Source organism: Pleurodeles waltl, chromosome 11 (assembly GCF_031143425.1).
Source record: "Pleurodeles waltl isolate 20211129_DDA chromosome 11, aPleWal1.hap1.20221129, whole genome shotgun sequence".
Classification (NCBI taxonomy): domain Eukaryota; kingdom Metazoa; phylum Chordata; class Amphibia; order Caudata; family Salamandridae; genus Pleurodeles; species Pleurodeles waltl.
Genome location: NC_090450.1, coordinates 695,531,296 through 695,557,234, shown reverse-complemented (window position 1 = coordinate 695,557,234; position 25,939 = coordinate 695,531,296). Strand labels below are relative to the sequence as shown.

The 25,939-nt window shown below is 43.9% G+C and overlaps 1 protein-coding gene across 4 annotated transcripts in view; it reads right to left on the bottom strand.

Annotated features, from left to right (window-relative positions):
- DBNL (drebrin like) overlaps positions 1-25,939 on the bottom strand; it is a 137,507-nt gene that overhangs the window by 103,801 nt on the left and 7,767 nt on the right. For all 4 annotated transcript variants that reach the window (XM_069214242.1, XM_069214243.1, XM_069214244.1 and 1 more), the window contains exons 2-3: positions 8,967-9,022; positions 8,344-8,456 (exon numbers count right to left, since the gene is read on the bottom strand). In XM_069214242.1, the coding sequence (XP_069070343.1) occupies positions 8,344-8,456; positions 8,967-9,022 (169 nt within the window). The remainder of the gene's footprint in view (positions 1-8,343; positions 8,457-8,966; positions 9,023-25,939) is intronic.

Here is a 25,939-nt window from a genome sequence, read left to right as displayed (position 1 = left end):
ATCAGCGCTTTTGTCTGTAAAGTTAAGTACATCAGTAAAGAGCCTGGTAAGGACCTGTTTCTCTGTTAGCTTTTATATACTACCAGGACTGGGAGCAGGAGGGACCCAGTCCACTTAAGCCTTGGGTACCGAACCATTTAACTTGTTTTTCTTTTAAGTCTTTGATTCTGTTTTGAGCATGCATGGCTCAAAATCACAGCCCGTCCAAAAACTAGGGTTTGCCTTAACTCTTGGAATTTTGGGTAGCGTTATTCTATGAAATTGCCAAAAAACTACTCAAAATTGTACATAACTATGCGAACTGCATCTTACACTTACAAAAATACCCCAACGGGCAGTTTGGATAGAAATTCAACTCGAAAGTGTCATTTGGAGTTGATTTCTGATTGTTCTTGTTCAAAACACTGCAGCTTTTGTTCAGATTTGCAGTTTTAGGTTTAAAAATTACTTGAGTGGTGTGCTACCTGAAATGCTTGTTGACCACCCACATTAAAGGAACGGCCACTAGCATTTAAAACACTGTCGTTCATATTAAAATTTGTAATTTCCCGTTCAAAAATTACCAGAATTTACATTTCGTATAAAGAAATTCTACTTGAAATTACGCAATGCTGAGTAATTTAAGTGAATAAGGGTTAGTAACCAAAGAGGTACTTACTCCTGGGGTCATTACGCCCCCTAGATGACCAAATACTATGGGAAGTGGGCATTACCCTGTCCCATAATTCCTAATACCACCACTCACAAGATGGTGGAACTTCTCATTGTGTGTTTACTTCAGGCTGGTAACCCTAGAAGTGTGTCCAGAGCCTGGCAGCGCATCGCACCTCCTGCATAGCTAACTTTCCCACCTGTCAAGGTGCCAAATGGGCCCAGGCTGTGAGGGATGGGGTTTGTCAGCATCTCTGCACCTCTGAGGGAAGCCAGATCAGCATACCAAAGGCAGTGGGCTCTTTGAAGCCCCCTGCCTTGGAATGTAGATTTTCAGGTCCTCCTGTTGGGAGGGGTATGTAAACCCCTGCCAGAGCAGGCTGTGTTCCTGACAGCCAGAGACCCTTGGGTGGGTCAGAAACTCATCTGTTGGTGGCAGACTGGTAGAAGACAGTCAGTCAGCACACCAGCAGTTGATAGGTTTTCAGGGGGCACCTCTAAGGTGCTCTCTTGGTACATGTATTAATAAATCCATCACTGGAATCAGTGAGGGTTTATTAATACATTAATTATTAATGCACCAAATACCAGGCAAAAAAGTGTGGGGGTGGTGGGGGGGGAGACTTCTGCAACTTCAACCCAGTTTCCTACAAAGAGCCTTCAAGCAATTAGGTGCTCAGAGTCAGAGGAAAGTGCAGCCTTCTTCACCTCTTGCTAATACACCAGTTGTGGTGGACAGTGGTAAAAAACTACTGAAATTGATGCAGATACATACCATGTTACACCTACTTGCTCATATGCCTCTAGATGCACCTCTGGATGTAACTACAACTCCTGATTAACCTCAGAAGAAAACGTCAAATCAAAGCATACCAGATTCCTAGAATATCACGGGCCAAGACACAAGATGCTCCCCAATTTGTCTTAGTCTATACCTCCGTCACCATCAGAAAAATTTCAAACATATTCAGATTAAGATATTGAAAGGGACTAAGAACAGCATCAGTGTGAGGAAATGGGGTGTATTATATAGTGTGGTTGTGAGACCTCACCATGTAATACACTACCAACCCTTTTAGCACCCATTAGGTTTAGTTTGTCAAACCTTAGCTCAAACCTGGGTAGTTAAGGCTTTGAGCAGCCAGGCTTCAAAAAAGGAACAAGTGTAAATCATTTAAACAGCACCTAAAAAATTGAACAAAGAAAGAAACAGGACTCTCAAGTAATCGGACACCAAGCTACAGAACTAGGATATATTTTTATGATTTTATCAACACCAAAACAAAAAAGATACACTGGAGCATTCCGGAGATGTTGCTTTTTAAAGAATCAATAAATCAAAGTTTTTCATTCAACCGGGAACAAGCATAGGTAAATTCAAAGAATTTGACACTTGGGATTTTTTTCAACAAAAAGTCACATCAAGGAAGAATGCTGTTACTTAGATGTTCTTTGGAAGACCAACTCCGGCGAGGAACCAGGCAAGGGGACCAAAAATGTCTGAAGAAACAGTTACCTTCACCAGAAAAGCAGTCTCCACTCCAGTTACAGCATTAATGGTCACTTGCCATTGACTTCTATAGAGTGGCCATGATTGAAGGGATACAGGATGTTGAAATTGCTCTGGGATGGTGAAGATGATGTGCAGTCGGGTGGGGACCTTCCTGGGACTACTCATCAGTCCACGGTCCAGGTGGGGGCTACAATGGCCACAGGGGTCAATGTTCTTCGAAGTCCTCCTTGGTCCAGCACAAGCCCAGTTGGCACTGGACTGCTAGCCCCCGAGCACAAAAAAACCAGTGGTTCCCTTCTTTTGGCAGTAACTTTCCTTCTAGGCAACCAAACTGCACTCTGACAACACTTCCAGTTCCAGCAGACTCGGGTCCAACTTTTGGGCATCAGATCTCTCTCTCTCTCAGGCTGCAGCAGTTTTTGTGGCCCTGTGCTAAGAACAGGAAGTCAGCCAATTTACTCTTGAAGTCTCTGCTTTTGGCTGGGCTCAAGGGAAAACTTCTTCACAAGAAGGATACCACAGGCCCAGTCCCATCTTCGCTAGCCCAAGGAGCAGCAGGTGCAGTCAAACTCCGGTACAGCCTCATTTTTTTGACAGGTCCACAGTCAGCAGGGCAGTCCTTCTTCGTCCTCTTCTCCACTACACACAACATATAGGTTCTAGGTGCCTCTTTTAAGCCCAGCAAATGTCCTTAAGGGATGCCATGGTCAATAGCCAATGGGCTACTTTCGTCTCTTCTGCCTGATGAAAACTTCCTGTAAAGTGTGGCATCTAGCTATCCCAGAGTGATCTACTCTGCCCACTCCCAAGAAGGCTGAACCCTTTTCTTGGTGTGTGGAAGTCAGTGGCCCACACAAGAGGTGTGGCTACCTGAGGACTACACACCCATGGAAACAATGGTTTGGCCAGTGTTTCCCCATCTCTGTCACAGACGCCAACCTGTCTACACAGACTAAAGAGCAACCATCTTGAGTGTGTTCACTGTTTTACCTTCAAATACGGGTTCTACTTTGAAACCTGTCTTTTGGGCTAACATCCCTTGTAGCCTCCTTCCAGGAGGACATAACACTTCCTTCAGAGCCAGGTCTCTACCTGTCCTAGGAGACATTTAAACATCTTCCCTGGCAGGCAGAAGTCTTGTGGGCAACATCTGCACATGGGCACTGGAAACTTAGGCAACAAAGTGGCAACTTTCTAAAGGCTGCATGTAGCAACAAATTACAATTAAAATAATTAATTAAATAATTACAATAAATTTTGTACGGGCATCAAGTCGAACTTATTGTAACGAGTTGTTTGATACCTTCAAGTACCATCTTTGATAGCCCCATTCAGAACTTTGCCCAGCTGAGTTGTCAGAATGTAACCCTGTACTTGTCAATGGGGCTACTAGCCTCTCTCACAGTAAAAACAATTGCGTGTTTTTACGGTCATAACATGCAAATTACGTGTTCTACTTTTTAACATGCAGCACCCTGCCTTAGAACTCAACAGGCCTGCTTTTAGGGGTGGCTTGTACACATTTAAAAGGGAGGTTTGGGCTTTGCCATTGTTTGTAATGACAACGTTGAGTTAGCAGTTTTTAAACTGCTCCACCAGTCTGCAGTGGCAGGCTGGGAGACACGATTCATCTTGTCCCAATGAGGGTGGCAAAATAAGTGATGCAGACCCAGAGGAGACACTATAACCTATAGGCCCTGGGTACCCCTGGTACCATATACTAGGGGCTTAGACACAAGTTAGCTTATGCCAGTTGGGCATAGCCCAATCAAACATACATGTTTAAGGGTCAGGGCACTGGCATGGAGGTCTGATTAGCAGGCCTCAATTCACTCACAGTTGAGACACCAGCAGCATTAGGCCAAACCTTTGGGGGTGACCATGCAAAAAGTGACATTTCCTTACAATCAGGAGTGGGAGTGGTGCATAGAACACCTATTATGTATTCTAATAATGGTGAAGAAGTAGACCCTAAGCCAGCTAAAGTATCCTCTTAGCCTGAAACTTCTGAATATCACTATGAAAACTGATGAAGAGGAAGATTTATTAATCATAACACTGCCCTGGTCCAGGGAAAAAAAGAAGAAAAATATATCAGTTTCTTAAAATTGTCCTAAAATCAACAGACGACGAGTCCAGTTTAGACTAAAGCCATTATGCTCTTTGTAGAGTAAAAAGTTAAGGCAGCTCCATAGGATATATGCTTGCTGATTCAATAGTTCATGCGCATGGCAAGGAAACGGGCAGGTACAGAAATTACAGAAGTTGACAGCTACCTGATAAGGACAGCAAACAATTTGATACAGCAAGCCAAAGAGCGACAGTGGGAGCTACCATGAACTGGAATATAGTCGAGTCTTGAGTAGTTATGACAGTTTCCAGTGAAGTGAAATGGAGGTGCTGTTGCAGCACTGTGCAGAAACCCAAAGAAAGACAGCTTAAACCATCGCTGAGAGACTATTTCTAATGAAGACATTCAGTGTACTTTAAATGCGGCTGACACCACAAGACGACACATGGACACAAACATTTTACATAGAAGGCATGTTTGATTGTGAATGTCGGGGTCATAGCAATATTCAATATCTACTTAATATGCCATTTGACTTCTAACATCTGTTTGAACTAAAAACACAACAGCAACTATTTCTGCAAACCCAACAGAATTGAATCAACATTTACAGAACAATAAAGAATAAGGTCCAGGGGACCTCAAAGGAGAGGTTCCTCAGCTTCAAAGTATTTACCTAGTGTATGTGCCACATTAGCCTAAACTTTAAAAACCTGAAAAATGGGTTGGGGAAACTGAAACGTTTAATACCGAAGCAGAGGAAAATGCTAACTAACAAACTGGTGTTTTCAATAATACAACAAGAATAATGCACAAAATTTGATATTTTGCCACCAAGCACTTGTCAAAGAAATCACGGAACAATTGCAAATTATACAATTATAATACCACTATTGTTGAAGGAGATATCATTATTATTCAAGGGTGAAGTAGAAGACATGCCTAAGGCAGGTAAGGGTGCCAGATCCCCAGCACGAAGATCAAGGCCTAAAGGGTATTTGAGTGCCAGTAGTTTGGAGTGGCAGAGATGCACTCACACCTTGTGCATCCACTGACATTTATCCCTGATACTTTAGTCTGGAAGCCTGCGATGTCTGAATGTATGGATCTCGTCTCTGTGGCCAGTGAGGATATAGTAGGGTCCATGCCCTCGAGTCTATGTCCCACAGGCGTAATTTCTTGAAGTATGCAATCCATTGTTATCTCCTGTGGGGCAGTGGCGTGCAGTAAATCCGTTGGCTATGGACTTTTTGCAGAGGGCACGGGTCGGGTACTGAGAAAGAAGTTGTCTCCCTGGTTTACCAGAGGATTTCCCCATCACTTTGCCGCTGGGCATCTCTTTGACAATTTCTCCATGTTGGCACTGCGGGATCCGGACCTCGAGATGCACCCACACAGGTTTTCGTAGTTAGCCCAGCATCCAGAGGAGAGCGGCCACGAGGAGGAGTGGGTGCAGAGGCCCCGCTAGTCACAGTGTAACTGCCATCACCATGGCGGTGGGGGAGGAAATGAAGTGTGGGTGGGCAAAAGTGAAGTCAATATCGTGGGGTGTGATTAACTCCAGCGGCACAGAAAACTTCCACCAACGGGCTCCATCCCTCTCCGATTTCGCTGGCAGTGACGGTGGCATAACTCTATCACCGCAGCATGCCGCAGACGTCGCAGGGGTTCCGCAGGCTGCGTACTCCAGGCCGCTGCTGCAGGCCTCTAACTAGGACCCGCCTACCCCGCTCGGCAGAGATCCTCACATGGAGCAGGGAGTGAAGCCGTTCAAGCCCCCAGGTACTCCGAGTGTCCTCCAGAGCGACGATGGAGGGCCGTGTTGCACCCTGGGCTCCTCCACCCCGTCTAGAGCCCACCATTTCCATGCGTGGCCAGACCACGCCCCATCCATTGACATTTATGAGGAAACAGTGCAAAAACTGTGGGTGTGCAGCAGGCCAGCATGGCATGGATAAAAAAATTCTCCTCACGGGCAAAACACAAACAGTGCAGACAGCGTGGAAAGACAAATAAGGGAAGAAGCAGGACTACATTCCCCAAAATGCTAAGTGTAGTGACCATCTTGGATCAGCTTGTGCTATTACAGGGGAACACGTCCCTCATCAGACACTTTGAGGCATCAGTGAGAGTGCACAGGAGAACGGCTTTCCTTTGTGGTGTTGGTGTGCTGCGCTGCAGTTTGTTCGAGTGACCATCAATGTGAGTCAGGACTTATGCAGATCTAGAGAGACTATCCCTGACTAGGGGTAGGAGTGTCTTGGACGCATTTGTATTTGATGAAAGTTGATGAAAGTTGTAGTTGGATAAAACTCTTGAAAGCTTTGTGTATCATTCTTTAAGGAAAGACAATTATCAGGCCTATTAATGCTATGAAAGTCAACAAATAATGCAGTGTGCCTGTAACCCTGAACAATTGGAGGTTTCTTACACATAATCTTGATTAAGACTCCGTGCGCAATACCGTTGGGTTACCAAATGAAACTTGTGTTTCTGAGACTATCACAACTAAATGATCACAGAAGTTAAAAGGTCATAACCAGGATTTCAATTCTCTTTTGGTTTCATGTTACTGAACAAGTTGGTTTACCAAAAAGGTCAAACTAAAATGAGTATCTTTAGTATTTATGACAGTCAAGCACTGCAGTACATATGCATTACTAAGGTCACTTGATGTGCTTCCTTAATTTACCCTCCAGAAGGCAGACTGCTTCCAAATGTAGAAATGACCTCTGTGTTCAACATAAGTTATGTACTAAAGACTGAACAAGTGAATGCTTGGTAGAGAAGTTCAGTTCTTTTGAGATGCCAAAAGTGACTTAGGAAACCTGGATCCTTCATTGTCATTATAGGTCCCTTCCTGGATGTTCACTTTACCCCCATTTGTCTGTCTTTGAAAGCAAGCAGTGTCCGTCTTGCTGGAGGGTGGACAGCTTTTACAGCATACAGAATTAAGGAGCCTACGAGGACCTGAAACATGAGTAATGAGAGTATTCTGTAAACTTAATTCCAAAGAAAGGGACAGGTCACTGAGACCCATTTTGGATTTATGGCTATTGAACTGACAAGTAAAAATTACATATTTTAAGCTGACTTCTCTTCAGCAAGAGAAGTGGGCACAGTTACAAAAGGGGTTTCGAAAGATGGAGACTTTTTTATGCTGATGCTGGGTGTCCAGAAAAAGTCTAGCAGTGGAAGATGATCATTATTGTCAAAGCTTAAATGTTAATCCTCGCTTAGAGGGCTAGCTGATAAGTGGAAACACAATGTAAGAATATAAATTATACTCAAGGCGTTGTTATACAAATTAGGGTATTCAATCACGGTCAATAAATCTCAGTTACAAACACAACAAATACAATATCTCTTGGGTTCATCTCTCAAATCGATCAATCTAAGGCTCTTTACCAGGTGTCACAGTCGTTGACAGTAATTTTTTTAAAAAACATTTTGGGCAATGGCTTCTTGTCTTCCATTGCTGGCCAATGAGAGGCTGCAAATGCAGCCACTGCAAGAATTATTAGCATGGCAATATTCTCAAGCAGCTGGAATCTGGGCTGTTGCACAAAGCAAACCACAGGCTGATGTGGTGCTAAATGAAACATTTATTACTCGACAGACCGTTTGCAGAAAAACGGCTGCCGGTGACAGAAACAAAGGGGTGTATTTTACATGTTGGCGTGTACTCATATCAAACTTACTTCATAGAATACCTATAGTCTCAAAATCTGTTTTGTTTAGCCGCACTGACTACTGTGCTTTATCATTCTACAACACTCCACCTGTATATTAGAATTAAATGCACCTCAAAACATCGCAGCATCACTGACAGCAGACACACCAATGTGATCTGACTCATCTCCACCATTGTTGTCATGCATGTTAATTCAGTGTTACATTTCCCCCCATTACCAAATTTATATACGAAAGACTCACACTAATGTCCACATCACTGGCAACAGACTCTTCAACATTCGGATATTCACAAATCACTCAATTCATCCACTAAAGTGTCATTTCACTCAATACATTTCTCTAGGCTCTATAATGCATTGAAATCACACTGATTCCATCAGGCTTCAGACCTCTCCTGGACATATGTTCATACCCAGTTGACTAGAACGTTTTTGGGCAGGCCAGAGTTTGGGTCCTTCACCCTGCAGAAGGCATACATCACTTTGCCGCTGTTAAGTTCCTCCACCATCTCCTCCAGGCCGCCATCTTAAAAAAAAAAAAAAAAAAAAGAGAAGCAGTAACCATTTGAGAGAAGGTGCCACAAACATTGAGTCTTTACTGTGTTGACTGCATGCCATATAAGAAAACACGTCCTCACAATTTTGTGGAAAAAGATAAAGATACTGCATTATATACTTTTGTATGTTTTGTGTGACTATCCAAGCACTGTTTAAACAAATCAGTGTTCTTTCTCTAGAATGAATTACTTCAGTGAAGTACTTGACGTCTTTATCGTGCTTATAACAAGTCACCAGTTGAAATTTTCATTAGTGGACCATACAAAATGATCAGCATTCGGTGGTTCTGCAACCCCTAACCCTGATATCATGACTCCACAACACCCACTTCTGCCCAGACACGTGTTTATGATTACTTCAGCAGATATCCAGACCCTGCTCCTCTACCCCATTATTATCCATGGTAGAGATTTTGACCCCCCCCCACCAAACCCAGTATTTTCTATCCCACTTAGTTAGTGAATCTGCAATCACTCACCTCCAGTCCCAGCCAAACGTAGGTCATTGCTGTTACCCTCATAGGTGAAGAGAGCCCTGGAAGAAGCAGAGATGAAGATGGTTAGACAACGAGTAGCCTTCTAGGACTCTCTCCAAAGTACACAAATCTCCCTGACCCAATGGGCGTTTTCCTCCTCTTTATCCTACGAGCACATGATAGGCACCATAAATATACAAGTCCCCATGATGTTACCTCACCGGTGGAGAACCAAGTGCAAACCAGTCTCCATAGCCAAAAACATCTCTAAAATATAAAGAAGCACCACACGTTTTTCAGAAACACCAATCCCAAAAGCACAAAAGCATGACCTGGTCGCTCAGAACATAAAGCTCAAAGCTTAGAATGTCCCTCTGACGTTTGCTACAGGCTGGAACTCGCAATGAACTTGCTACTGCTCATCCTAGACCTCATGTACAACTTAATTCAAATCCAGTACCTACGGATTAATTGCCTGCTGAACACTACAAGTTGACCAAATAAGAATACCTATAGGACAGGGATGGAGGCAGTACGAAGTTAGGAATCATTTACAATATGATATGATTTCGAATTGGCAGCAGTGAAGAACACTTTGACCCAGAAAATAAAAATAAAAAAACAAAACAGAATTTTGTCTTGACAGCTGTCAGGCGCTTCTTCCACAATCTTCATAAAAAAATACTACACAGGAAAAGAGTTTAAGGAGATGTTTGGGACTTCATTAAAAAATGCTTGTAATAGGGAATGTGAATCTTTCCCCCGTGCATTTTCTTTTAAAACTGCAAGAAAACTCATTACAGAGGAACCACCAGTGAGGTAAAAAACACAGTGACATCTCAAACATAGTAGCAGCCCAAACTTCAAAGGATCCAAAACCAAGCTAAGAGACTATGCTAAATCCATGGCACTCTGATCAGATAACACATGGGTTGAAGTCAATACACTGCCTCCTAATGAAACAGAGAATTAGGTTCACGATTCTCTGTGCATACCCAATCTTAAGGCGGTACTAGTCCCAGATACCTACAGAAAGATGCCTCTCACTGCACGCCAGTCGGAAACCTCAGACCCACCCACTACTAGGGATTTCTGTCACCCAACATCCATGAGAAACGAGCTTGAGGGCAAAAGCTTAAGTCTACTACGAGCCCATTTCTGTAACAACATGTGTGATAACTTTAGGGAACTCCACAACCTACCAAACTTCAAGAAAACCATTTTTAATTTTTAAACAGTATCGATTTGCCTTATATCATTAATCAATGACCATTCCAAATGTAATATGTGCGTCTTGCAAGTAGAACAACTGAATTTGTAACTGCCTTATCAGCAGAGGTATGCAAGTGTCATGGTCGAGGAATGAAGTTTAGTCTCTGCACCATATCCCATCTGTGGTACACACAGAGGGCACTTGCAGAAAGAAATAATGTTTCAGAAGACTTATCACAGCCAGGCACCAACTTTAAGAGATTGTATGTTTCAGTAAGCAGCACCAGTGCACTGCTTGACAACAGCAAGTGCCGCAACATCTCTTTCTTAATGTAGTGCTAACCAAGCTTATAAAGTGGGACTACTATCAAATGAAGGCTTTTTAGCACAAAGGCAAAATGACATACTTTTTCTTTAAAAAATAAAAAAAATAAAACACTTAATGGCCCGGGTTCGATTCTTTGCTTGAGACCCCAATGTTTTCATTCAAACGTAAATACTAATGAAAAGAATGCAAAGTCAAATAGGGTGCATATAAATGCCTTTTAAGTAGGAAGTCTACAATGATAACAACAGGAAACACATTCCAAAGGAGCAAAAACAGGATTAGGCGAAATTGTCAATTACTAAATGAATGATTACTGTGAAAAATGGAACTTTGTCCAGTTAGTGTATTCCAACACCATCCCGGAGCTAGGCTGATGATGTACTGAAGATCGGGGATTTCATAAAACAAAGTGCACTATGAGAAATCAAGTATGGAATCAGAAATAGCACACAACTCTTATTTGAAAAATGATAGCTCAGGGCTAGACACGTTGCCTGATCTAAATTGAGCAGTCAGACAACCCCCAAGTGCAACAAGATAATTCTTAGGGCGATGCATGCACTGAATAGTAGAATACACATGAAAGACTGTGTTAAGAAGGCCAAAGAATGAATAAGTATACATACTGCGCTGTGTTATGGATTATTCCAATGAGGGCTATGACCAGACGGGAATGGAGTATAAAGTATTCTATCACCTGACAGAACGATTTCGCCAAGGATTGAATTAGGAGTTGACACTTTACTCTTTTCTCCTTCAGATGTTGACCCTTATGCATCAATGTATTTCCCCAAAGACATAGAATGGGTAAAACCTTTCAGTACATCAGATACATAATTGCTCTATCTGTAAAGACATGAAACCTACATTCCATTTGTACCTCTTGTCTGACAGTAACTGCATCCAGATGCCTACCTATCTGTGTGCACGGGTGTTTGCACATGAATGCATAAAGTAGATCAAGGTGTGTATGACTTGTGCACCACACAAAAACTGATGTAGCTACTACTTTTCAAAAAAGCATTTTTCTTACCCAACCTGGCAACACAAGACAGCCCCTTCACCACCAGTTCCTAATCCTTTTTTACTGAAGACCTGTTGGGGCACCTCAATTAAATCTATCTCATAAATCTTGAGACTGACATAAATCATGAGGTGACGGGACACAAGATTTGACATTCATGCCCTGCTCCCAAGGTCAATGTTAGAGCTCTACAAAATGGACAAAAAGGACACAATGACAGCACTCTACAAAACATCTAAATTAGAAAGGACACAGTGGATAAAAACTGACGACAGGACTCTACAAAACAACTAAAAGAATGTCACCCAAGGACACAAAACAAAAGAAGGTACCTACTAAGGCCACAATGTATACAGAAAGATTTGGATCTCTAATGGAAGAAACAGAATCGCATCAAACCTATCTTAAAAACCCTTTGGGCTGTTTCTCAATACCAGAGTTAAATTTAACTTTCTTCTCTAAGTGTTTTGGAACAAGCACTCACAGAAACAACCCACATACTAGCTTCCAATCGCAAGCGGTCTTCAGCTAGTCAATGAAAAGACCTCCTCCTTAAATTCAAAACACATAAAACAGGAAGCTAAATCCTTGGGAGGAAAGGATCACACCTCAAACACTCAACTTCCATCAACCAGGGCTTAGTCAAAACATCTTATCTTCAGGAAACTGTTAAAAACTTAACAGTTCATAGAAGCACTGCAAGGAGAGGTGTAGATTTTTCAGGAGAAATGTGGAATTTGGTGCTAAAATACAAGAAATATCTGTACTGAGGAACTTTAGAGGAAAGTGCTGTCTGAGAAGAATTATCCAATCGATGCTGCAGCTATTTTTGAAGATTAACAGCACATTAAACCAGCAGCGACAAAACCAATACACACTGTTACAAAGCACAGTCAGTCACAGTAGATCCTAAACTCAAGTGGCCATCAGATGAGATGGTATAACTAGTGGTACAGCTGAAATAAAACTTAAAAAAATGATCCTGGGCTTTCACCTGATCATATAAGCTTTCTAAAGACATTAACCAAGGAGCCTTGAAATTCTGAAAACTTTCCACTAAACACCTAGAAAACTCAGCGTCTAATCCAAAGAGACAAAAAATAACTTCCTTAAATAGAAGCAAAGCACTTGTTACAGATTTTAGATAGTAAATTAGCGCTGTCCCAAGACTGATCAATGAAACGACCCACGAACACATGCAATACAATAAGCATATTCTCCAAAGAAAAAGAGAGATATGGAATCAACCTTCACTTACAAATAAATGCCCATTCACCGTGCACCCAAATGAACCACTTCACTCTCTCCTAATTGGCAACCTCACAAATTCTTTGCATCTCCAAAGCCCACATTAAAAATATGACCTTTTCCACACTTATTCTCAAGTCCATTCACAGGGAAGTATTCAGACAATTGATCAGCATCATCAGTGTTTCCATAGGCACCCTTCACATTTTGCCTCTATTGAAAAATCTAACCTCAACAATTACTGCCCAATCACCCACCTCTCGTACCTGGGCAGACTACTGAAGGTGGTAGTCACACCCATGACTACAAGCTTGCTCTTACAGGACCACCAGTCAGAGTTCAGGCCTGGGATGTAGCCCAGAATCAATGAACATTCAGTTGGTCATTTTCCAGGGCAGCACTGCTGCTTTCAACTCTATCGACCATCCACTATTAAGCCACTCTCAATACTCTGTACCCTACGTGAAACTAAATTACACTGTTGTGGAATGGGGTCCCACCAATTTGTCCATCCATCAAACATTAGTTCGTCCAAACAAACAGCACTGGATCAAGCATGATCCACCAATGTGCAGGCACTTCAAGGCTCAATCTTATCACCAGTCATCTTCAATCGTCACATAGTGTGCTCCTGACTTACAGACTGTAAAAGTCAATTACTAGGCAAGAAACAGACAGCACACTCAAATGGGTTCAAATATAGCATTCCATTTTTTAAATGTGTTGGACCTGGCCATTTTTGCAGGGTTAACCCTAATCTTTTTGCCTTCCTCCTCCTGTTTTTCTGTCCCTTTTTGTTGGCATTTGGACTCTGGGTTCTTTACCATGGCTGATCAGTGCTAAAGTGCATGTGCTCTCTCCTTTAAACTTGGTCTGATTTGTTTACACCTGTTTAGCACCTTTACTTTACCTACAAGTCCATTGTACAGTGGTATCCCACATACCCAGGGCCTGTAAATTAAATGCTACTAGTGAGCCTGCAGCACAGCTTGCACCACGCACAGAAGTAGCCTTTCAAACCTGTCTCAGGCCTGCCACTGCAGTGCCTGCATGCATAGTTTCCTGCCCCAATGACTTGGCATTTAATGTTACTTGCCAAGCCTCAAACCCCTGTTTTAATGCATATAGGTCACCCCTAAGGTAGGCCCTAGGTAGCCATATGGGCAGGGTGCTGTGTATGTAAAAGGTAGGACACGTGCCTTCATTGTGTGCCATGCCCTGGTAAAGACAAACAGACTATTTGGTTTCTCACTGCTGTGAGGCCTACTCCTCTCATACACTAGCATTGGGAATTCCCTTAAAGGAATTTAAGTAGTAGTTTTTGATCTGTGAGGAGTAACGTGGTCATGTTAGGTATGTTTGGAATGGTAGTGGGAAATCCTGCTTATTGGTGCAGGTGGATTTTTCATTACTATTGCAGAAATGCCACTTTAAGAAAGTGGGCATTTCACTGTGTTAATGACTCTTGTGGTTGGCAGTCTGACTCCAATCCGCGTCTAGGGTAGAGTGACAGCTGGGCTTTATGCATACTTTCCAGATAGCCATCACACAGGGAGGATGAAGGTGTAACAGGATTACGTCTGCATACTTAATGGTCTTTCTGGGCTAGGAGAGAGGGAGGTGGGCGCACTTACATTCGTAAAGGCTGTATCCTGCCCTCACACAAAAGGCTTGTTTACCCCCTACTGTCTGGAGCCAGGCCTGGGGCTGAAGGTGGGTGTTGTGCACTATTAAGGTTCTTTTAATGTGCCCCTTCGATCAACAACATTTTGAGTAGAAGTACAGGGGCTGAAGCCCCATGTTTTCAGACAGTGCGTGGACTTGTAACCACATGCTGCTGGCTCTACAGCCTGCACACTGCCAGAAGGAGCTGTTATGCTGCCTGGAGATACCGCCATTGGACTGACTTGCTTGTTGAGCTGAACCACGACCTGTTAGGCCACAAGAAGGACTGCCACTCTGCTTCAAGGACCATGATGTGCTGGCCTGCTGCTACTTCCCTGCATCTCTGTGCCAGTCTGTCTTCTTAGCGCTTGTTGAACACTTTCACTGTGTCTTTCTACTTAGCGCTTGTTGAACACTTTCACTGTGTCTGGGAGCCACATGTGGGGAGATGTCAGAATACCTAGATTAGATTCCCTCAGGAGCAGAAGGTAAGTCCTCAATCCCAACCCAGACTGCTCGCAACGAATTTGAATTCCCGTCTTGAGCACTCTGGAGGGGGAAAGGGGAATGGGATTTAGAGAGACTGCCTCAGACATGGAGAATCTTCACATGCTCAGTCTGCCACTCATGTGAGGTCTTAAATGGATGACAGCATCTGCAACAATCACAAGTATAAGTACTAAGGACACACTTTAAACCTAATACCTTCTTTAACATTTACTATGTTTTATTTCATTAACTTTTATATTTCCTTTTTTACTTTCTTACCCTGGGTTCTCTGAGGAATGTGCCTCTCTTGCTCTAAATGTTATATGTTGAACTATAGGAAATTAGTTTTTAGTAATGGTTCACAGTTTATATAATGCTTGTTGCTTCTCACTCCTGGACCGGTTATGTATATTTGAGTTTGTCATCTATATTTTATATATATATGTATATGAGCAAATAAAGGTGTTTTGATATGAAAACCAGAATTAATTGTTTTCTGGATTTATGTTGTCTTTTTCAATCTTTCTATCCCGTGTGGTTCGCTAACTTCCTCGAATTACCAAAAGTTAATTCAGTTTTTGAATTCTGGATTTTGGTCAGATTGAATGTTGAATATATTGGAATATTCATATGATGTCTTTTAGACCTAGAACCACCAAGGTTTCTCTAATCTGCTCGATAATTCTTTCCTCACAGGATTTTTATGACAGGGTAGGGAAGGGTAGGTTTTTGGGTGTGGGGGAGGGTCAAGGTAATTTTTAGGACAGGGCAGGGTCGGTTTTAGGACAAGGGTGGGGGGCATAGGTAGTTTTTAGGACAGGGTGGGGTAGTTTTTAGGACAGGGTAGTGTTTAGGGTGGGTGGGGTCTTTAGGACAGGAAGGGGTAGGTTTTAGGACAGGGCAGGGTACCTTTTAGAGTTTCGGGCGGGGGTTTGGGGTAGTTTTTAGGACAGAGCAGGGTATGTTTTAGGGCGGGGGTTGGGTTAGTTTGTAGGACAGGGTGTAGTGTTTAGGACAGGGTAAATTTTAGGGTTTAGGGCGGGGTATCGGGTAATTTTTGGGAGAGGGCAGTCATAATTCCGACCGCGCTGTTAAGCCATGTGTGGTTCTGTTATACAACCAGAGAGGCCCCCTGTGTCATCTACAATGAGACCTCCTCTAGGCTGCCGGGGTTGTTGGTGGCTGAGGATTTGCTCCGTATTGTGGCCGATCTTGGCCCAGGGAGAAACACATAAGAGGGGGCGGAGGGAAGAGATGGCTCTACCTCCGTGGTGGTGTTTTCCCATGGCAAAGACCCACCCACAGCTCTAACTGACCGGGGATGCCACAAGTGTTGCAGCTGCTGTACCAGTCCCGAGGAACCAAGGCGGACTCGTGGATTCTGTGGTGGCCCCACTACTACTTCGGTCCTGAGGGGCCTTTGGTTCCATTACACATGGGTGCTTGCCACTGGAGTACCATATTGTTGGTAGTAGCTACGCAGGGGGATTCCTGTGGCCTACGTTGCATACTCCCTATTGCTCCTTAAAGGAGCTCACCGTTTTACTGCCTAAGCTGTAATGAAGTGCACGAGCGCTGGAGTTGAGTGTTACCGGTACTTGTGAGCAACATTTGGGGTATTTAGTGATTTTTTAGTAACCCATACATGTTCTGCATCTAACTACTGCATGCTGGGCCCTGATATGATGATGTATGTCGTGTTTGTTCCTGTACTAACAGTATAACAAGCATTCTTTCAGGGATTGTTGAGTCGGTGCAGGAATGGTGTTCTGATGACCCGTGCAGTGTAGAAACATTTATTTTTTATTGCACTGACTATGATGGTTTGACAATTGCCTAGTTGGCAAAGTAATGACTGATTTGTGCTGTTTTTTCTATGCTTTATGTATAATACATTTGATATATCATTGTGTCTCTTTTATGTTGTATTTATTGTGTCACTGGTGCGTTTGTGTCTCACGCAAACGTTTTACACATTGCGTCTGGGATAAGCTTGACTGCTCTGGCCAAGCTACCAAGGGGGCGGGCAGGGGTTTTCTTGGGTGTGTGGTGCAATTACCCTGACTAGAGTGGTGGGTTTTGCCTGGCTTAGGTGCAAACCCTACTCAACCAGAAATCCCACTTCTAACAAAATGCTTGGTCCAACACATAATTACTCACACAAGCAAAGCTTTGCAAAATAAGTAATGACAACTGGGAAAAGATTTAAAAATAGTAAAACCCAAAGCAGTAACTGGGGATTCTGTAACAAAAAGAGAAACTACTACTGACCTCCCACGAATTAAAAAGACATAGGAAGTTGGTTATAAATACATTAGAATAAGCATCATGCTAAGATTGGAACGGAGACATGTTTTATAACAATATACAGCCAACCAAATCGAAATGATCATGTAGGAATATTGGAATGAATCGAGCATGTGTCAGTAGATCCACTAGAGAACGGATCCTTCATCCGCAGCGACATACAGGAAAACCGAATCCTTCACAGGATAACGTTAACAAAGTAACTCGGACAACAAGGATGGCAGGAGAAACCGATACAATTTAAATATACCACAGAAGACAAGCAGTAAAACATCTCAACTTAAACAACTGTCCAATTACCAAACACTTTTCAGAATATCACTAAAGCAAACTGGCACACTGCGCTTTTTATGACATTAGCCACGTCCGCACTATCAAGAAGATGAGGCAGAAAATGCAAGGGCTGTAATGAGTTTGGGCACATACCAGAGGCGGAAACTCTGACCCCGTTGGGCCATAATGTTGACAAAAATATGTACCATATACACTACTTGTTTCTTTATGACCAACAAACGTGGCATTGTACAGCTTTTGCACAGTTCAGCAAATAATATCCGTTTCAGCAACCAGAAAACTGTTTTTAAAACACTAAACCTGCTGTTATATTAGAAAGAGTTATAACAAACTTCAGTAGGTCAAACAGTCTGTGTATGCTGCATAATGCATAATGCATGTGGAAGGGTGGATGAAGTAGAAAGGGAGCCCTTTGCAGAAGGAATAAGGCTACTTTCAGGAACACCCACATAAATAAATACTGACTGATACCACAGCAACACTGAGAATAGTTACGTTGATTCAGAGAGAAAAGGGTTGAGTTGACTATCATTGAGAGAAAACATAAAAGATAGATATTATGGTCATGTGAACGGACCAATATTTGAACTGTTACGAATGATAATAGAAAGACTTGTAATGTCAATAAATGTTGTCCAGATCGAAGAACAAATGTATACAATGAAATAGAAATACAAAGGATCAGTCAGAAATGTAATGTGTTTCAGCTCACAAAGAACAATAAACCAAGCTGTTATATTTTTGATTTGCTAATGTTGAAATGATCTTCAATAACCTGGCACTCGGGCAGCTGATTGTTTAAATGTGTTATAGTTTATAGAGTCTTTAACCAATCAACTGCTCCACGCTTCCACCCCCCCTCCTCCCAACGTGAAAGCAACTGTTTGCATTTGAAGCAATGTGGCAAAGATCACAGCCTTTGACTACAAGTGCTGGTTTAAAAGAGAAGACAACAAATTCGGCTTGTTAAGTTTTGCTGCCATTCAGGAAGTTCTCTGTGAAGTCCAGAATCCCATCTTTGCTTTATCTTCAGTTAGTTTGTGATCAAAGAATTAGTATCAAATCGATCCCTAAATTCAGATAATTAGTTGCAATCCAAGTCTACAGTGGTAAAAGCTAGAGGCATTTTTAAATGGTGGGCTTTTATGGTTATTTTCAATTTGCAACATACATTCCCCCGACTATATATTTATCTCACAATTGAACTATGCTGGCAAGCTATTTCCCGGCTGTCTAAAAAGATTCTACGGCCATAGAAAATTAAAGTATTCTGGTCTACACAAACCGTACAGAGACTGAATTCAGATAAATATTAATGGATCTTCTAGGTCTTCCAACTGTCTAAAAAAAAATACCTTGCCTATTAAAAGTAGTTCGGTGCATTTTTTTTGTTGAGACATAACAGCAGCTCCCAGAAGTCTTTCAATTTATATTTTCATTCTCCTTACTACTTATAAAACAGTCTCAGATAGCTCTTTCAAAATTGTGGAACATTGTATCTCACTTAACTAAATGAGTATGGGAAAGTGTTATAATATAGCAGGTCTTTACAATTTCACATTCTAACAAAACTGAAATATCCCAGGTCTACTTAAACACTGAGTAATTAAGCAGAACAGTCAGACTTCACTAGATCCTTTCTTCACTTATAACTAAATAATGAAAAAATAAAGTTTGTCCTAGCGAAGGCCAAGGTTGGCAAACCTAATAACTTCCAAACAAACTATTATCGATAGCTATACTGCTGTTGCATAGGTACTGAAGGTGGTGTGTCATTTATTGAGTTGGCGATGAAATGGGGTTAGCAGTGAAGTTCGAGCATGGACTATGTTTTACAACTTTATACTATATAATAAAAAAAATTATTTTTTACTAAAAACCTGAAAATATTTTATTATTGTACATAAAAAGCTTAGCACTTGGCCAGTCTCTTATCTGTGTAGTAGCAAAGTTGTCTGACATTGTATTCTGCATGGGTCCAGTTTTTCTGCAGGCTGTACAAAGATTTTCGAAATTGGGTTATGAATGTAATAAGAATCTAGTGCAGTATACATCTATAACTTTGCACTTCCAAACACACTGGCATTGTTGGACACTTAACTCTTGTCTCAGTCTCTTCTTACGACCATTAGAAACCACATCCGGCCAAAAATAAAAACCCCTGAACTTTGTGCCTCCTTATCCTGCCTACAGATTCAGCGGGCTTCACTGTGAGGCACGGAGGCCCACGTTTTTCTGCATAAGGTAGTGCAGGGCTCCTTTTGGTGACACCCCACCATCACAGGGTGGGCTCAAGCTGTTTCCCGCCCTCTTGGGGAAAGCACCGCAGCAATTTAAAAACTGCAGAAGGCCCAAACATAGTCACACTCAGGAGGCTAACATTCCACCTGCCACAGGGCCTAAGCGTGCTTTGCCGCCGCGCTGTCAGGAATCACACCCACCCAAATAACTGGAGGGGGGGGAAAAGGAGCCCCTGTGATTTCTTACCACATTTCGGGCGATTTGAGGGGGCCCCAGCGCTCATACCTACGTGACGCAGGCTCAGACCCACGTCCTGCGCTAGGATTGTCTGCCACTGGACTCAAGCTATAATTGTCCCTCTGCATCACCTGCTACAAACCCCGTGCAGGGATGGGGGTATCACTTGATGGCGACCCAGGTGCAAGCATTGTATGACAAAAAGTGTGGCCTTTACTGAGCGGAGGACTCAACTCTGGGCCCACTCTGCCTGACCACCGACAACAACAAAGGCATCAATTCCTCTCCGCGCCTTCTGCAGAGGCACGGATCCTCATCTAATGGTAATATGGTGGAACCCAAAGCTGCAAGACTCTCCCTACCGAAGTGCAAAGGATCACTGTCCCACTCAGCGCCAGACTGCACAGCAAATGCCCTTTGGCAAAGCCACCCTTCATTTCCAATCAATACAGTTTGAAAGGGTCCTACAGGCTATATCGAATACCAAGACGTCATTAGAAGACAAAACTGATACAGTCACAAGATGTAAATCTTCTGCGTGCTGAGCATCGTAAACTGACAGACAAGGTGGAAGAAACCGAGTCGTCCCTGCAACTGTCTAGGTTATGCAGGTGCAAATGAAGCAAATTGAGCACAGAGATGGTGTCTTTGCACCACAAGGCAGAAGATGCAGAGGGGCAATCAAGACGCAAGAATATCAGTTCTATGGGCTTCCCCTGGAAGGCCAGAGTGAGGATCTTTTTATTGAACAATGGTTGATGGACACCATGCTTTTCGATAAAGTGCCATAATTTTTCTCCATTGAACGCACACACAGGATACCAGGCAAACCACACACCCCCACCGGGCCTCTCCAAGACCGCTTATTGTCCACCTTCTCAGTTATCGAGACTGTAACTTGATACTCCAGCTTTTCCGAACCCAGGGACCCTGGAGGTCTGAAGATGCCTCAATCACTGCCTATTCCGACTTCAGTGCAGAGTTACAGCAACAGCAGAGTTCCTACATTGAGGTCAAGCAGCGACTAGGAGGCCATAACATTAAATATGCTCCATTATTTCCTGCTAAACTGTGGGTAGTGGATGGCGAGATGACCCATATTTTCGCCTGACCAGAAGACGTCTGGACTTAGCTTCACACCAAGGGAATGGCCTGATCCCGGTCGGGAGAGGCTGTGACTGACAAGTGGCTGACTCTGCGCCCCCGCCACGGTTGGCGTAACCTTTCCAGTACAAAACTCACCAGATCACAAGTAAGGGAGGGTTGGGCTAAAGTTCTACATGAAACCACTCAGTATGTGGAAACTCTTTATGGTGCTTTGCGAAGGTTGCATATCGGACCCCGGCTCCGACTGTGGAAGCTCCAGTGCTTCCTCTGCGGACCCCACCAAAGGGCCAGTGGTCACCCCACCCACGGCTGATGATCTCCGAGGGATGCCCTATTGCTTGTTCACCACCAGCTTTTGTTACATGGAAACTATACTACAATTGGTGCAACATGTCTCACTGAACTAGGCGCAAAAGGCTCTTGCCCCGATGTGGGGTTTCCACGGACTCAATGTCTTGAGACACAATGTGCCGGTCACCGGAGCTCTGCTGGGGTTTGCAGTTGCAAGGGAGGTCTAGCCTGTGTACCTCTGTAGTTTTAGCTCCCAAAGGGATGTGTCCAACTGACTACACCCACAATCTACTAAGGGACTTCATGAGGTATTAAATATGAAGGGCCAAAAACCAAGAGGTAAGGTATACCCTGAGATGCTGCACCGCACAAAGATACTTCCATATGCACAAGTTCTACATTAGGCTTGGTGTTTTATACATATAGTTTACCATTTGGGGATGTTTGGCAGGTGGCCTATCCACCATTAGCGTGGGGTTGGGGGAAGGGGTGGGAATTCATTAAAACTGTTTTCTGCAATGTTACAAGTTTGTTTCGACAGATCCATGGTGGGATGGTGGAATGGTTGTGGGGGAGGGGAAATCCACCAAGAGAAGGCATCCACATATCCTGTATGGAGGAAGGAGGCTGGGGTGCGCGGCAGAAGTGCCACCACTTACTTGTCCATTATACCCACATAATACATCATGAGCATCAACGATGCCATGACTGCCCCACGCTAAGACGTGCTGATGTGGAATGTGCGTGGTATGGCAACACACACTAAAAGATACTGGATTCATGCATATCTCAAGTGCCGCCACACGCACATTGCTATATTGCAAGAGACCCACCTTATCGACACAGAGCTCATGGCTAAACGGCGAGGGCAGGTGTATGGCACAACCTCAGCCGCGTTTGCCCAAGGGGTATTGATTTTGGGTGAATCCAGGAGTTCTATTTGTTAAGGACAGATATACTACAGATGCTGGGTGTAGGTATGTAGTTCTGGTAGGACACAGACGGGTCATCATTGACACTGGTGGGGATTTACGCACCCAACTCGAGCCATGGAGAATTCTTGGCAACACTTACCCCCACCCTCTTTCGTGAACCAATGGCTATCTGGCTTATGGGGATGTCTTTAATTGTGCACCAAATGTTGACCTTGATCAGGCTCAACCACCGCTGCACAGAGCGCCAAGTAAGAGAGTGACCCAAGGGTTCAGCTCATGGCTCGCAGATAGAAGGCTCCATGACCTGTGGCACATTGCACATCCTATGGTGCGCGAGTACTTCTTTTGCTCCCCGGTCCACGAGCTCCACACCAGGATTGATTTCATTCTTGGATCGGCGCAACTGGCCCAGATCTTTGCAAGGGTGAAGTACCTGGCCAATACCCTGTCTGACCACTGCCCGTTTCAAATGGAACTACAGTGAGGTAGGCAGCGCATGTTCATCCCCACATAGCGCTTAGAGACTGAGGGGGCTCACTGATCCTCCAATTCAATTAGCTTGCATAGTGTACTATTTTGAGCGCAATAAAGAAACCCCTCTCGGTGCCATGTAATGGCACGCCCATAAAGTGGTAGTAAGGGGCCATTGTCTCTTGGCCACCTGGGGAGTGAGGAGTGGTCTACACCGCAAATTGATGTTGCTGGAGTCAGAGCTGCATACTCTGGAAAAGGATGTCCCAGCCAAAACAATTGGTGCTGACCGCCTTCGGGACCTTCAGAAAGAACACAGAGAAGCAGAGATACGGCTAAGCAAGCCTGATTATAAGCACTACCTAATTAGGCTGCATGCTGAAGGCGACCGCTTCGGCAGGCTGCAGGCTTGGCTCGTCCGGAACTAACACCAACGCATCTCAATTTTAGCCATCAGGTTGGATAATGGCGGCTTGGCCACTACCCAAACTGCCATTAATTATTGTTTTTTGTGACTATTACTGCACGCTGTGTGCAGCGGGCCCCGCTCTAGCCCCTGGGCAGTTGGAGGCCTTTTTAGGGAGTCTTCCTCTGCTTCGGCTCTCTCCACTCCAAAGTGCACAGCTGGATGAGCTGATTTGTCTTGAGGAAATACGGGATGCACTAGAGCAGAAAGCCCAGAACAAAACACCAGGTAAGGATGGCCTACCAGCTGAATACCATACCACCTACTCAGCGCTTCTTACCAAACCTTTGTTGGAGGTATTTAATGAGGCACGGAGGCGCACACAGGAGTCCTTCCCAAACCGAGACATGACCCTCTAGATGTGCGCTCTGATAGGCCACTGTCCCTGCTTAAACTTGATTGTAAAGTGCTAGATAAAATACATGCAAATATAATACTTCCCCTGATCAGCAAACTGATCCATGAGGACCAATCCGGGTTTATTACAGGCTACAGTACCTTTCTCAACATTAGACGCCTCTTAAAAATTGTTCATGATACCCCACAGGCTGACTATGATAGGGTGGCAGTCTCCTTAGATAATGAGACATCCTCAGCTTTGGAGTTCCTGTTTTTGAAACTACGACACATGGGTTTTTGCCCAGGGTACTTGTACTGGGTTTGTACTCTGTACTCTAATCCTTTAACCAGAGTGAAAACAGGTTGTTCGATCTCTAATATTTTTCTGATACAGAGGCACCATTGCTACTTGCCATGGCTTGGAACCTCTCACCTGCCTTTTGCGCCTTCAGTTGTGGCAGTGATTGATCCAGGACTTTGACTTTGACAATGACCACACTGCGTTGCTTTATGCAGATCATGCGTTGATATATCTACGACAGGGAACATCTTCCCTGCAGGATTTGATGGCTCTTAGGGACACCTTTGGAGATATATTTGGTCTCAGGGTAAACTGGTCGAAATCCTGCTCGTCCCACTTGCACAGGTCCCGGCACCTTTAAGAGCTGCTCTCCCAAGCCATCGCTTACAATGGTGCCACGATTCCTTCAAATACCAAGGGATACAAATATAACACTCCACTGATGACCTCAAAGAGGGCAATCTGGGCCGAGCTATCTGTTCTATTAAGTGATCACTTTCCTTTTGGTGCTCACTACCACTCTCTCTTGGGACAAGTGGCGATAGCTAAGATGTTCATACTTCCCAAGGTACTGTATTTTCTGCAGCACTTCCAATAGTACTCCCCAATTCCTTTTTTTCTAGAATTACACAGTCTAATGTTGGGACTACTGTGGAGAGGTGACTGGAGCCGAGTAGCTCGGACTACAATGCAACATCCGTTTGAAGGGTGTGGCTTAGACATGCCTGACTGTAATTGCGCTGCAGCGTAGTATCAATGGCCTCTACACCAGCTCTCTACCTCCAGTGTGGAGAGAACATCCATATGTACGAGCTTGGGTCTGACCAGTGTATATACCTGGCTGTCATACCGTAAGCACCCTTCACTGCAGGGTTCCAACCGGAGGACCACAGCTTGCGTTTGCTGGGTTTGTGCAGAGCCAATCCCTCTTCCTACCCTACTCTCCACTGAACCCTGTGACCCAAATACCATGTGCACAAGCCCTGGCTGAGCATCCTCACTGGACCCTATGGGCTGCTGCAGAATTAGCAACAGTCATGGACTTCTTTAAAGGTGGGACTTTGATGTCCTATGAGGACATTATGGGGACCAGTACTATAGGCCCTGGGCAATTCTTATCATATCATGCCATTTGTCAGGTAGTGCATGATTACGTGGAGAACAGGTCACACAGAGCCACCACTGTCAGCAAACCTCCATGCAATATTACTTGGGTTAGGTCAAAAACATGCTATTTCCCTGCTGTATGTAACTTTATCCGCAAGTGCCAACACTGATATGGAGGGAGTCCTCCCAATGCCCTTGCCCCAAAAGTCTTGGTTGACAGCCCTACAACAGGTAAAGGAGATTTCACGAAACCCTGGATTCTGATTCACCCAATTTAATTATCCGCACCAAACATACTTATACTCCCAACGTGTTAAACATATGTTCCCCTTAACGACTCTGGAATGCCCGCACTGTGGGCTGCAGGGTTTTACCATATGGTTTGGGATTGTCCCCCCGTACCTGGCAAGAGATAACCGCATATTTAGAGGGACATGCATTAAATCCTACACCCAAAGCAAAAGGGGACAAACATCGCCACAGGTTTATTGACCTGACATTTGTGCTGTTGAAGCAGCTTATAGCAATGCAGTGGAAGGCAGCCGCAACACCAGATACCACGAAATGACTCAAAGCTCTGCACCAATAGGCCCAGGCTGACGTGAGCATGCTGCGCTCCTTAAGACATAGGAGATTGGCCCAGTAGGGCTGTGAGACATGGGACATATTTGTGATCAACCTAAGAGCCAAGAACGACACTCATTCCCCTGAGGATGCAGCTCAGTATTGTACACGATCCTCATACATACGGACACACAAGGGCAGTACGTTAGATCAATCACACACCACACCGGCTTGATTATAACACAGTTCTCTCACAGTTAATGAGACCCCTATATGACCCCTCCCCACCACCAAGCCTGCGTGGCTCGCTGTGCCATCATCCCTACTGCTCCACACATTGAATAGTAGAC